Here is a 14,460-nt window from a genome sequence, read left to right as displayed (position 1 = left end):
ACAAACTGACAACATCCACACATTTTAAAATGTCTATGGATGGCATAATAAATAAATAAAGAAATAGATGACTTTGTGATCTAGCAGCTCTCAGTGAACCTGTTTACTTGAACGATAAATTCAGTGATGTCTCGGTTGTCTTTATTTGTGGAGCATTGACAATGGCTGCCACTTTTCCACTGAGAAAACTGTCTGTCTGAACTTCTGGTGGCACAAGGAGTTTCTTCCATCATTCTTACATCTCAGTCCTGTTGCTCTTCATTGAAACCACAAAATCTTTGGGGCTTAAGCTCAATAGGAAGCTCTGTTGGTTCTCCCACATCTTTTACTTGGTAGTACACTGTACTTGATCTCTAAATATCCAATGTATTTTAAATGGTTATTCATGGGGAGCAGATCAGAAAATCATCCTCTGCTTATACCTCTCCCTTGTCAGATCAAAAATGGACTATGGGTGTCTCGTTTACTCATCTGTTTGACAGTCTCTTTTATGCCATCACAACACAATCCACTTCTGAGGCATATGTTTGGCCACTGGAGCTTTCTACACTAGCCCAGTTATGACTCTGTCTCTGTGCAGACTCTGTGGAACTACCACTGTCAGGTCAACGTGATGTTTGTTCTCCTCAGCAGATATGTGTGCCATCTGTCCTCTATGCCCAACTATTCATCCTATGGGTCCTTTTTGATGACTCCCTTGACCACCAATTTGGGATAAGTGCAACTTCTTTGTTGCCTCCCAGAGTTCGCTTTTGTATACTGCTACAGAAGCTTAACTTTAAGTTGCCTGCAACGTTCCCGATGGATGAAAGCGCTTCAGCACCTGGGCTTTGTGCAGAGATTGACATTCGTCTTGGATTTAGTTCACTTCCCAAAGACGCAACTGTAGGTTCAACCTATCATTGTAAGTTTCTTGAGCTTTGCATGCAACTTGGTTACATTTCCTTCATCTACTGATACATCTGAGTCCAACCACGATGTCGGATGCGCCTTTGTCATTGGCAATAAGCATTTTCAATATTGGCTTCTAGAACAGTGCTTGATCTTTACTGCAGAACTTTACATCTTCTATCAGACCACCCAGTACATCTGACAATATAGGCTTCTCAGTTGTGTGTTATGATCCAGTTCACTTAATGCCCTCCAGAGCCTCTGTGTGGAGACTCCATGCCACTCTGCTTACTGCAAACAACTATTGACAGTGTGCCATTTTCTGACCCAATGCCGATTTTATAACTGTTTACATTTTAATATGTTTCCCATCTGAGTTATAAGATATTTTAGCAGATACAGCACAGGTTGTAGATCAAGTTTTACTTTTTATTCATTGTAGTGATATGATGAAGGAAATTTAATTCTCAACTGTTTGAGGAACCTTCTCAAAGGGGAAGTAATCAACTTTAGCTATCCCTCTACTTCACTCAGTTAGGCTCTGAGTATTATTGACTTCAAATTCATTCGATAATTGACCAAAAGAGAATCGAAGCATTTGAGATGTGGCGCTACAGACAAATGTTGAAAGTTAGGTGGACTGATAACAAGGAATGAGGGGGTTTTGTGCAGAATCAGAGAGGAAAGGAACATGGGGAAAACACTGATAAGCAGAAGGGACAGGAGGATAGGACATCTGTTAAGACATGAGGCAATGACTCCCATGGTACTAGAGGGAGCTGTAGAGGGCAAAACCTGTAGAGCAAGACAGGGATTGGAATACATCCAGCATATAATTGAGAACGTAGGTTGCAGGTGGAGAGGAAATCGTGGTGGACCGCATCAAACCAGTCAGAAGACTAATGACAAAAAAAAAAAAAAAATTGACTGTTTTAAATTATTACACGGGCACTTATGAGCTCAGCTTTTTAGTGCCCTAAAGTAACAACAAACAAATGCCTCGCAACAAACTGTCATAGCTGTCAGCCAAGTGGATATTTCCCTAAGGAGGGCCGAGCTTAGTGTGTGTGATTATTAGACCATAAGGTTTTTCATGGCTTCATCACAACAAAGCAAAAATAAATAAATAAATAAAAATAAAAAAAATTGTATTCCCAACGTTCAGCTGAAGAAAAATGATAGATTGCAACTCACCACATAGTTCAGGTGTTGAGTGGCAGACAGGCACATAAAAAAAGAATTGCTAGGTATTATAATCTGTCAGACAAAGAGTCTAAGCCCTTCATCAGACCCTGTGCACACACACACACACACACACACACACACACACACACACACACACACACACACACACACTTGTTGTCTCCAGTGTACATGTGTGTATGCATGTACCACTGTATGCCTGTCTGCCACTGAATGCATCCTCCGTGTCAATCTTTTGTATGATGTGATTCTTCAATTTCTCTTGGCGTATTTTTTGATCGAACGTGAGCTGACAAACTGAGCTCCAGAGGCCGCGCAGCCATTTATTATCCCGCGATCCCACAAGCTGTTCCATCCACAGTCCACATTCGTGGCTGCATATAGGTGTTTGAGGAGTTGCTAGTGTTGGCTTCTATAGTAGTCATAACGTGTCGGCTTTCAGGGCTGGTGTCTTCATTAATTAAAAATTCCGGGCGAAGAGGCTGTGACAGTGTTGATATAGGAGCTCTGTTTGACTTGGTCACCAGATTGTTTTGTTTGCTGAGAGTTTTCGTAATTGAACTCGGTGCTGGTTCCCAAGTCTTGCTAAGATTATAGCTGCAATCGCAGCTTGAGACCATCCCTGGTATGAATTTCTACAGCTTCTCTAATGACACTGCCCCAGTATATGGAAGTCTGTGCCAAGACCCTGGTCCATTCATTCTCCACCCCATAATTCTCAGATAAACAGTGCTCAGTAACCGCTGAATTGTTGGGATACATCAGTCGAGTGTGTGCCTCTGGTGTCTTCAGCAATGGTCTTAGACGGTGTGCGCTGTCTGTCCAGTATTTTTTTCCACATTGACATGGAACCTGGTATATACCTACCTTCCACAAACCGAGATCATCTTTGATGCTTCCCAATAATGACCATGTTTTATTGGACAGGAAAAAGACAGTTTTTACTCGGTGCTTCTTCAATTATTTGTCCAATTTTTCCTGATGTTGCGCCAATGTACAGTATAAAGACAGTGGCTAATACTATGTCTGTGACTTCTTTGGTCTCCACAGGTTGTATTGTTGTGATGGGGCATAACACATGCCTAATCTGCCATTCTGGGTACCAATTTTTTTTTGGAATACAGTTCTTAGTTGTTCCAATTCCTGGAGCAGTTTGTGTGTCTGAAATGGAGTGCACCCTGGGTACTAGTGTTTTTAGTAACCCTTTCTTCTGCAGGCAAGTACAGGTAAGTGTGAGTTTTCTTCCAGTTCACATTGTGGCCCAGGGCGCCATTAGCTCTTCTCTTCATCGTGACATCCAGGAATGGTAATCTTCCTTCTGCTTCAGTCTCCATAGTGAATTTGATTTTGGAATTTATGGAGTTCAAATGGGTAAGGGAGGCAAGGAATTTGTCCCTTTCATAGGGCCAGATGATGAATGGGTAATCCATATAATGGAAAAGTTAGGTTTCCATTCTGATAACAGGGCTTCCTCTTCAAAGTACTCATATACAAATTCATGACCACAAGCAAGAGTGGGCTGCCATTTGTGATTCCATCTGTTTGTTCATAGTATTCTCCATTGAACAGAATGTAGATGGAGCTCAGGACACGCATGAAAAAATTGGTGGTCTTCTCGACAAATTTCTGACCCATAACCTCTAGTAATTATTTCAGAAGTACACTGATGAGTAACAAGACAACATTAAAGCTCACCAAGATATCTGAGTCTTTCACCTTCAAGTTGTCGAGGCATTTTACAAATCCACAGAATTACGGATGTGATGAATGTATTTACCTGCATGAGGGCTTAGTATATCCATCAGATATTATGCCAGCAAATACATATGTGCCCTAATGTTGCTGACAATTGGGTGTAACAGCATCCCATCTTTGTTGCACTCTAGGAAGTCAATAAAGTTTTGGTAGTACAGATCCTTGAGGATACAGTTTCTTGGCAACCCCCTCTGGTAAATCTGCGTCCTTGAGAAGAGCCCTAGTCTTTCTCTCCACCTTCTTTGTGGTTATCAGCTTTGATCTTTCTATAGGATTCATTATCTGACATGCTCTGCATCTTCATCGTAGTCCTTGTGGGAAAGAATAACTGTAGCATTGGCTTTGTCAGCAGGAAAGACGCCTGGTGCACTCTCTGCTTGTAATGGTCGACTTCGTGGGCTTAGTTCTCGTCAGAGCACGGCAGGAATTAAAATGATTGGCTAGTTAATGCTGGATTCCATTATTCAAATATTTTCCACTCTTCCCTTTCGTACATACTTGGGCTGTCAGTGTAAATATGTAGTTCTCTTCCTCAGTTCCCAACGATCAGTATACTTGATATTATTTGATAATTAATTTATGTACGTTAAGAATGTAAGAGATCTCATACACTTCCCTGGGGCCCAAGTGTAAAAGTGTAGTCTCAGTAGTTCCTAGGAGTTGTACTCAACGCTCCAGCGCATAAAGCGCACTCTCTCACATGCCAATACAAGGCTCAAGAAAAACTCCCGGGAACTACTTTTAGACTACCTTCACAACTGGCCAATCATTTTAATTCCTGGAACTGGAACCAGATTGATGGTGGTACCTGCATGCAGCCAATTCTGCCCTTAGGAAGGCCACAGGACATCAGATATCAAAATTCTCACGTCTCTTTGACAAACCATCACTGGAGGCACCACACAATATGGTATTAATCTGACTGACATAGAACTGGTTCATGATGCAGTTTCAATTCTGGAGAAGGGACTTAAGTTTGCTCTGACCAGGTTGTGGCATGACTACCTCCTGAGGCAGATGAAGAAATATGTTGTGAAACCTGCTGTGTTCTGACAAGAACCAAGCCTATGAAGTCCAACATTGGAGAGGAATGGGGTACCAAAAACATTAGTACACAGGGTGCGCACCATTTCAGATGCAAAGAGCCTGCCCCAGGAGCGGGAACACCTTGGAATTGTACTAAAAAAATAAAAAACATAAATAAATAAAATAAAATAAAAACACCGTGGGTACCCAGAATGGCACATTCGCACGCTCTCCACCCAACCACAACAGTACTACCTGTGCAAACAATAGAAGTCATGAAGAAAAACGCAGACACAGCCTTTATACCATACAGTGGTGCACCATCTTGAAAAATTGGACACCTATTGAAAAACCACCAAGTAAAAGTGTTTTGCCTGCCCAATAAAACATGAGCGTTAATAGGAAGCTTCAAAGATGATCTTGGTTTGCAGAAGGCTGGCATATACCATATTGCATGTCAGTGTGGAAAGACATAGAGGGCAGACAGTGCACACCAATGAAGATCGTTGCTGAGAACACAAGAGTCACACTCGACTGATGTATCCCAACAAGTCAGCAGTTGCAGAGCACTGTTTATTCGAGAATTATGTGATGAAGTATGAATGGGCCAGGCTCTTAGCACAGACTTCCATGTACTTTAACAGTGTCATTAGAGAGGCCATAGGAACTCGTACCAGAGACTATCTCATCAACGGAGATTCCAGCTATAATGTTAGTAAGGTTTGGGAACCAGCACTGAGTTTAATTAAGAAGACTCTCAGTAAACAAAATGATCTGGTGAACAGGGCAAACAGAGCACCTTCATCAATGCTACCACCGACACCAATGAGTGAGCCTTGAGCAGCTGCTGGTGAAATATCAGTGCAGTAGCGAGTTGCGTATTTAGCTTTCATATTTGTTTTGTAGTTTGATTCTTAAATTCTTTCCGAGTGTTTGTGCGCTTGCATATTTAACTACATAAAATCCTTGCGTATTCTCGTATTTCAGAGGAGTAATATTGCTTATTGATAGCTGTAGAGTATAAATTCGCGGAGTCGTTAGATATTAGCAGTAGGATGGATAGGGTGTGTGCATGCTGTGTGCGGGCGCAGGAGGAGCTGGCCGCGGTTCACAAGCAGCTCAGCGTGCGGTTGGCCACCTTCAGGCTGCTGCCTCGAGGTGCAGCGACGGCGGAGGGTCTGGCGCGTCGCTAGCAACACCCCAGGTGTCACTTGCTGCGTCCGCTGACTCAGCTGCCGAGGCACCTTCTAATGTACCCGGCGCGTTGGGGCCGCCCTCACCTCAGGGTGAGTGGCGGACTGCAACGCTTTCGCGTCACTCGAGGCGGAGGGTCAATGTGGAGGCTGTCCGGCTGGCCTCGCCCGTTCGCCTTGTCAGTGGGCAGGTGGCCACTCCTTCAGCAGGGCCCGAGCAGGCACACGGGGGCAAAGGCTTGCTGGTTATTGGGAGCTCCAACGTTAGGCGGGTGATGGAGCCCCTTAGGGAAATAGCGTTCAGGCTGGAAAGAAATCAAACATGCACTCGGTTTGTTTGCCAGGGGGGCCTCATCTTAGATGTGGAGGCGGCCTTGCCTGCGGCTATTGAGCGTACGGGGTGCAGTCGTCTGCAAGTAGTTGCTCATGTCAGCACCAGTGATGCCTGTCGCTTGGGTTCTGAGGCGATCCTCAGTTCGTACAGGCAGCTCGCAGATTTGGTGAAGACTGCTGGCCTCGCACGCGGGGTGCAAGCAGAGCTCTCTATTTGCAGCATTGTTCCCAGCGTGGATCGGGGTCCTTTGGTTTGGAGCCGAGTGGAGGGTCTCAACCAGAGGCTTCGTCGACTCTGTGTCGGTCTTGGCTGCAGATTTCTAGACTTACACTATTGGGTGGGGAATTGTAGGACGCCCCTAGACAGGTCATGGGTACACTACACAAAGGAAGCGGCTACTCGGGTAGCAGAGTACTTGTGGCCTGCACATGGTTTTTTTTTTTAGGCTAGGCAGTAGTGCGAGGTGTCCTGATGAACACTCACCAGTCGACGTGCAGGCAGGGAATCAGGATGCGCTCAGTGTAAAGGCTCTTCAGCTATCAAGATATTAGCAGTAAATTCTCAGAGTGTTCGGAATAAAGTTCCTGAATTTACTGCCCTCCAGGAAGCGAGTGGCGCACAAATTATTCTCGGGACTGAGGCCTGGCTGAACCCTGAGATTGGAAGTTCTGAAATATTTAGTGAGGGTTGGAATATGTATCGGAAAGACAGATTAGACACTGTAGGAGGTGGTGTCTTCATTGCAGTTGACAAAAATATTGTGTCTACTGAGGTCGAAGTAGTGTGTGATTGTGAAGTTATCTGGACACGTTTAAGAGGACTAGGAGAAATTAAGTTAATTGTGGGGTGTTATTACCGGCCACCAGGTTCCACCGTGACAGTTCTAGAATCATTCAAAGGCAGTCTACACTCTGTATCGCAGAAGTACTCGGATCATGCTATATTAGTCGGAGGCGACTTCAACCTACCTAGTATAGACTGGGATGTCTATGGATTCATTACAGGTGGTACAGACAAACTATCGTGTGAATTACTTTTGAACACATTATCCGAAAACTGTCTTGAGCAGCTAAATCGACAGCCAACGCGTAATGGAAATATTTTAGATCTGGTAGCCACGAACAGACCAGACCTCATCGACGGTGTCAGTATTGAGACAGGGATTAGTGATCATGATGTTGTCACTATGACTATGGTTGCGAAAGTTAAAAAGTCAGTCAAGAAGGCTAGGAGAATATTCTTACTAGAAAGAGCAGATAAGCAGTTTTTAGCATCCCACTTAGTAAATGAATCGACTTCATTTACTTCTGGTACAATGGTCGTGGAAGAATTGTGGGCAAATTTTAAACACATTGTAAATTACGCATTGGACAAAAATGTGCCGAAAAAATGGGTTACGGATGGAAAAGACCTACCGTGATTTAACAGCGCAATTTGGAGAATTCTCAGGAAGCAAAGGCAGTTGCATTCGCGGTACAAGAAAGATTGGGAGAATGAGGACAGGCAAAAGTTAGTAGAGATTCGTGCTGCTGTAAAAAGAGCGATGCGCAAAGCATTCAACCACTACCACCGTCATACCTTAGCAAAAGATCTTGCTGAAAACCCAAGGAAATTCTGGTCTTATGTAAAATCGGTAAGCGGGTCGAAGGCTTCCATCCAGTCACTCACTGATCAATCTGGCCTGGCAACGGAAGACAGCAAAATGAAAGCTGAAATTTTAAATTTAGCATTTGAGAAATCTTTCACGCAGGAGGATCGTACAAACATACCGCCGTTTGAGTCTCGTACAGATTCCCGTATGGAGGACTTAGTGATAGACATCCCTGGGGTTGTGAAGCAGCTGAATGGGTTGAAAATAAATAAATCACCAGGCCCTGATGGGATTCCAACTCGGTTTTACAGAGACTAATTTACTGCATTGGCTCCTTACTTAGCTTGCATTTATCATGAATCTCTTGCCCAACTTAAAGTCCCGAACGACTGGAAAAAAGCGCAGGGGACGCCTGTATATAAGAAGGGTAGAAGTACAGATCCTCAAAATTACAGATAAATATCCTTAACATCGGTTTGTTGCAGGATTCTCGAACATATTCTCAGTTTGAATGAAATGAATTTCCTTGAGACAGAGAAGTTGCTGTCCGATCATCAGCACGGCTTTAGAAAGCATCGCTCCTGTGAAACGCAACTCGTCCTTTTTTCACATTATATCTTGCGAACCATGGATGAAAGGTATCAGACGGGTGCCATATTCCTTGACTTTCGGAAAGCGTTTGACTCGGTGCCCCACTGCAGACTCCTAACTAAGGTACGGGCATATGGGATTGGTTCCCAAGTATGTGAGTGGCTCGAAGACTTCTTAAATAATAGAATCCAGTACGTTGTCCTTGATGGTGAGTGTTCATCGGAGGTGAGGGTATAATCTGGAGTGCCCCAAGAAGTGTGGTAGGTCTGCTGTTGTTTTCTATCTACATAAATTATCTTTTGGATAGGGTGGATAGCAATGTGCGGGTGTTTGCTGATGATGCTGTGGTATACGGGAAGGTGTCGTCATTGAGTGACTGTAGGAGGATACAAGATGACTTGTACAGGATTTGTGATTGGTGTAAAGAATGGCAGCTAACTCTAAATATAGATAAATGTAAATTAATGCAGATGAATAGGAAAAAGAATCCTGTAATGTTTGAATACTCCATTAGTAGTGTAGTGCTTGACACAGTCCCGTCGATTAAATATTTGGGCGTAACATTGCAGAGCGATATGAAGTGGGACAAGCATGTAATGGTAGTTGTGTGGAAAGTGGATAGTCGTCTTCAGTTCATTGGTAGAATTTTGGGAAGATGTGGTTCATCTGTAGAGGAGACCGCTTATAAAACTCTAATATGACCTATTCTTGAGTACTGCTCGAGCGTTTGGGATCCCTATCAAGTCGGATGGAGGGAGGACATAGAAGCAATTCAGAGGCAGGCTGCTAGATTTGTTACTGGTAGGTTTGATCACCACGCGAGTGTTATGGCAAATGCTTCAGGAACTCGCGTGGGAGTCTCTAGAGGAAAGGAGGCGTTCTTTACTTGAATTGCTACTGAGGAAATTTAGAGAACCAGCATTTGAGGCTGACTGCAGTACAATTTTACTGCCACCAACTTACATTTCGTGGAAAGACCACAAAGATAAGATAAGATAAGAGAGATTAGGGCTCGTACAGAGGCGTGTAGGCAGTCATTTTTCCCTCGTTCTGTTTGGGAGTGGAACAGGGAGAGAAGATGCTAGTTGTGGTACGAGGTACCCTCCGCCACGCACCGTATGGTGGATTGCGGAGTATGTATGTAGATTTAGACGTAGAATGCTAAAGTCACCGTGGCTGCGGGTGTGGACTGTGGAGTAAAAGGTTCCTGAGGGCAGGGGATATTAGTTGGCTGCACGTCCTCAGGAGCTCAGTTCATCAGCACACCTGATGACAGTGACATGTTGTAATCGCTGACATATGGTGCCCATGGACACTGCGTGCCAGCAGTACACCGGTGGACTGTTCGACAATCTTTTGTATGTTGTTATTCCATCCCAGATTTTCCATTGTTAGAACACTAAACTAATGTTTTAATAGAGTGTCAGTCAGCGTTATCTGAAAAACGCAGTCTGCTTATATTATTTTATGGTAATGATCTGTCTCTGGTAGTGTGTATTAAAAGTGTCTGTTAAAATTGAAAACTCATGCTATTTTAACAAAGTGACATCCATAAAGAATTTAGCTATCTCAAATTGTTTCCTTGTTTTCTGTTTTTTTCTTTTGTTGAATGACAGTACATAATTTGGCCAAACAAGACTCCATTTATTATCACAGAACTTAAATTCTAATGCTTTGAAAGGATACATGTGTTAATGGAATAAATGAGTCACCGGCATTCCTTCCAACATAGTAGGATAATGCAGAACTGAATGAATAGGATTTGTAATGATAAATCACACAACTTCTATTATATCTTGGGCATTGTGGGTGTACATTGTAAATATCGTGCTTTGAAATGATTGGCAGGTAACTGTTTTCAAATTTTGTAATTCTTATAGAAACACTCAGTTAACAGTAAATGTTGTTTTGGTATCAGCTGATGTTTCCATTGAATGTAATATCCCCTCTTTCTCTCAGTAAAACTGACAGTAATTGAAGGATGATTTTATTACACGCTTTTTGTGTGTGTGTGGGGGGGGGGGGGGGGGGCAGAGTGAAGGACAATAAGAAACAAAGTAGCTGACAATAAAGGGGCTGGGGTTATAGGCTTTCTGACATCATTAATCGTCATCATTGCACGTTACCTAGCCTGAGGTTAGGTTGCATATTCATTTCCAAAGGCTGATTTGTTTATTTGGCCCTGAGAAGGGTCATTTTTGTCATGTCATATGTTGTGGAGCTGGGACAGTAGGCCACAAATACTACGATATGCAATTAAGGGGCATGGTAAACGGCATCCCATCACTTATGTCAGTGATAACCTCAGTTGTGACTGGATTCTGGAACACCAGTACATAATTAATATAGTGTAATTGAATGCTTATTCATTGCAACACACATGTAAACCAAAACATATGTTCCAGGTTAGACATGTACATGAATCTGTCCATGCTGATAACTGGCAGAACATTACAATCACTTCCAGAAATAAAAACCTGTCCAGAGACTATGTCCATTACCAATTACCACTAAGAGCGGTGGCATTTCCTATCCTTGTGAGATGTTTACTATAGACCGCTGCTTCTAGAATGGTGACTTCTTGCTTCAGACTGCTGCTAAGTGCTGACTCTGGACTGCTTAGTTGATACATCCTTGATGAACACTGTTGCTGCAGCTGACTTGCTGGGCCATCAGTTACAAAGCCACATGTATTGTTACAACTAATCTGCTCGATGGCTGAGACCGATGTTGATAACCTACGACTTGCTTGTTGGTCGCTCCAGGGGGTACATTGCCCGATTGGTGCCCATGAGAAGGCATGGAAAAGCAGTGGAACTGGCACTGGTGATATCTGTGGATCCCTGCTGTAATGCTCACCACTCTTGGCTTCACCTAGATTTAGGCTACACTGATACACCCCCATACCAGAGCGGCAGACTACCTGGGTGGGGTAGTGATGTGGAACGCAACACAGATGATTAAAAGTATGCAACATCTGGCACCTCCAACAGGATCCAGAGAAAATTTTCTCTCTTTATCCATTTGCCAGAAAATGCAGCCTGTGGATTACTGCAAATTGCCACTGCCAAATGCGATAGGCTCTGTCATGTTGTAGTCACATTCTGCAGTGGGACAGTTTCCAGCTATGGTAGGAATGTATGCTACAAGTGTGTGCAAGAGTCGGATGCCTGTGAAAGCAACTGGAACTGATGAAGTGCCACACGGAGCATTTATACCATACTTTCTCTGAAATCCATCTGATGTATCCAAGGAAGATTCATTATAGTCTAAAACTGTATGTTGTGGAGACCAGTGACTTGATTATTGAGGGTGATTGGTGTTAATATAATTCTGTTTTCTGTTAAAATTCAGCATTCATAAAGCAATGCGACAGCTTTTGCTCTCCTATGCAAATTCCCATGTGTTGGGATCATTGAGGATTATGTTGAACAACAGACAACAAAACCTCTTGCATGTGATTATTTTTCTCACTGAATAATCTCTAGCAGGTTCCCAGTGCCTGTGTTTTTCCAAGTGTCATTCTGTACTTCTAAGCATAGCAGCATGCAGCATCTATAGAGGCAAACATTTAAGAAATAGCTCCCTGACCACACAAAATCCACAGCTGTAAAATGTATGTGACGATGTGTACAGGCATCCCCAATTTGGAGTCACATGGCTCTCAAAACTGAACTTGCACATGTAAAACTTGGGTGTATATAATTTAACTTCAAATTGCAAATTTGTTCACCATTTTGATATTTGTTTTGGGTCTCATTGATCTCAATTATTATGTGAATGAGTGCAATTTCCCCATCCTTAAAATTTGCTTGTAACCTATGCCATATAACAATTAGTGATGATGCAGTATTTAGTATCTTCTCAGAAGTTAGATAAGAAGACATACTAATTCACTAAAAGTAAGGATTTTTTAAAATGTGTTAATTTAAAAATAATTCTTGCAGATTGGTATAGGAAATTTGCTGTGTGCATTTAGCCTGTCAAGTAAATTGATGTTTATGGCTGTTTCACATGATAAATACAAATAATAATCACACAGTCTGACCATGATACAAATAATAATCACACAGTCTGATCATCTACAAGGTTTCCAATTTGTTGAGCTTTGTAAAATCACAAAAATGACATAATTTGCTTCTTTATACTTAAGCTATATTACTATCTTTTGACAGCTGCAGGTCTAATGCCTCTACTTTTTTCAATGCTTCTGTATTTCAGCATTTTGGTTATAACAACAGATTTTTGATAGACTTAATCAGTTTTGGTTATTGTAAACAGGGTGACACATGGTGCACCAAATGGTCCCATTAACTGCTGTCACACATCTGAAACTTTCCATTATGCATTACTTCCCTGTGCTTGCTTTTCTCTGTAAGGCTTACTAGTCCCAAAGGAAGAAATTCCAAGGTCAAGAAAGCCCCAGTACTTTATGATCTAGCCCACAGGTGTCAGTTAATGTGTTTTTATTAAGACTTTATTGTCATTATAGTGGAGCAATGTTTGCAGATACAGTTGGCTCACTGTTTAGTTGGTTATGATTGTGAATTGGTAACAGATTGTCATTTGAGTTCACAGACATGGTTTATTTTCAGTTTAATAATATGTCACTGGTTTGTTTCAGCGAGCACAAACAGAGGCAGTTACGTTTCTTGGTAACCAAGACAGCAGTCGTAGCTTGTATGCTATACCAGGCTTGGACTATGTAGCCCATGAGGATGTACTGCCATATACAACTACTGAAAAGCAGCCACTGCATCATGAACTGGTGGACAAATTCTTGTCTCATGTGCCAGACAGAGGTAAATTATATTAATTATGTGAATAAGTTTGAAGGTCTGTTTGAAGTATTACATTGTTTCTGGTTGCACTTGTACAGGTTCTGGCATTGAGATGGAATGCTAGTTTTTGAAATGCACTGTTCCATTATGGTAAACAATAATGGTTTAAAATAATACCTTTCTTGACTCTTAAAAGCAACTGCAACTTGCCTTTATTATAAATTAAGATCGTGTTAAATTTTGCAACCAATGATTAAACTCGTGTAAGCTTGCTGTTTTTACAAAAGTGACATGTGACACACTATATATTATTATTTGATTTGTTGTTTGAGTTGTGAGTTACTGTGTTCTGGTTAAGCTGATACCATCAGACTACATGAACACTTAGATCATTCCAGTTTTATATATAAATCAAATTTCATTGAGAACGTGCTAGAGAACATTAATCTGTTGTTTCTTTTTTTTAACTTACAAGGGGACCATATCTACTCTTCACAGATTTCGAAACAGGGGTTGACCAGAAATGAAAATGACAGAAGTGGGAGCTCCAGAGGGCACAGAGTTTAGAAAAAAATAGCATTTTTGACAGCTCGGTTGAAGCTTGAGCCGTTTAGGTTAGCATAGCTTCCAGGCAATGGAAAGAGTACCGAACGGTAACGTGAGTTCCTATGTGGAAATCATTTATTTTTATTTTCAGTTTTTAGGTTACTGACACTGGAGATAAATGGAAATAATGCCATCTGGAGGAATTCTTCTTAACCACTCAGAATGCCAAACTCCTCTCCTGATTCAGATTCATTGATAACACTTTGTGTTCTTGACTTAGGGTAAGGGAACGCTATCTACTTGCCTCCAGAACCTCTAAACCTTCTCCCCCATTCACTTCATGTGGTCCTCCTCAGCCCAACAAGCCACCTCCTCAACGTTGACCTCCACCTTAAGGATGGCTACATTAGTACCTCCATCCATATCAAACCTACAAACTATCAGCAGTACCTCCACTTTTTTGGCTGCGTCCCATTTCACACCAAGAAGCCCCTTCCATACAGCCTAGCCAAATATACAAAGGGTTTCACTGAGACCTTCACAGACTGA

At 42.2% G+C, this 14,460-nt stretch overlaps 1 protein-coding gene across 1 annotated transcript in view; it reads left to right on the top strand.

Annotated features, from left to right (window-relative positions):
- Positions 1 to 14,460, top strand: part of LOC126419087 (polymerase delta-interacting protein 2) — a 60,097-nt gene that overhangs the window by 24,765 nt on the left and 20,872 nt on the right. The window contains exon 4 of the mRNA XM_050086176.1: positions 13,209 to 13,386. Within this exon, the coding sequence (XP_049942133.1) occupies positions 13,209 to 13,386 (178 nt within the window). The remainder of the gene's footprint in view (positions 1 to 13,208; positions 13,387 to 14,460) is intronic.

This window comes from Schistocerca serialis, chromosome 9, assembly GCF_023864345.2.
Source record: "Schistocerca serialis cubense isolate TAMUIC-IGC-003099 chromosome 9, iqSchSeri2.2, whole genome shotgun sequence".
Classification (NCBI taxonomy): Eukaryota; Metazoa; Arthropoda; class Insecta; order Orthoptera; family Acrididae; genus Schistocerca; species Schistocerca serialis.
Note: the sequence above shows the minus strand (reverse complement) of the source record. Positions and strands in the feature narration are given on the sequence as shown.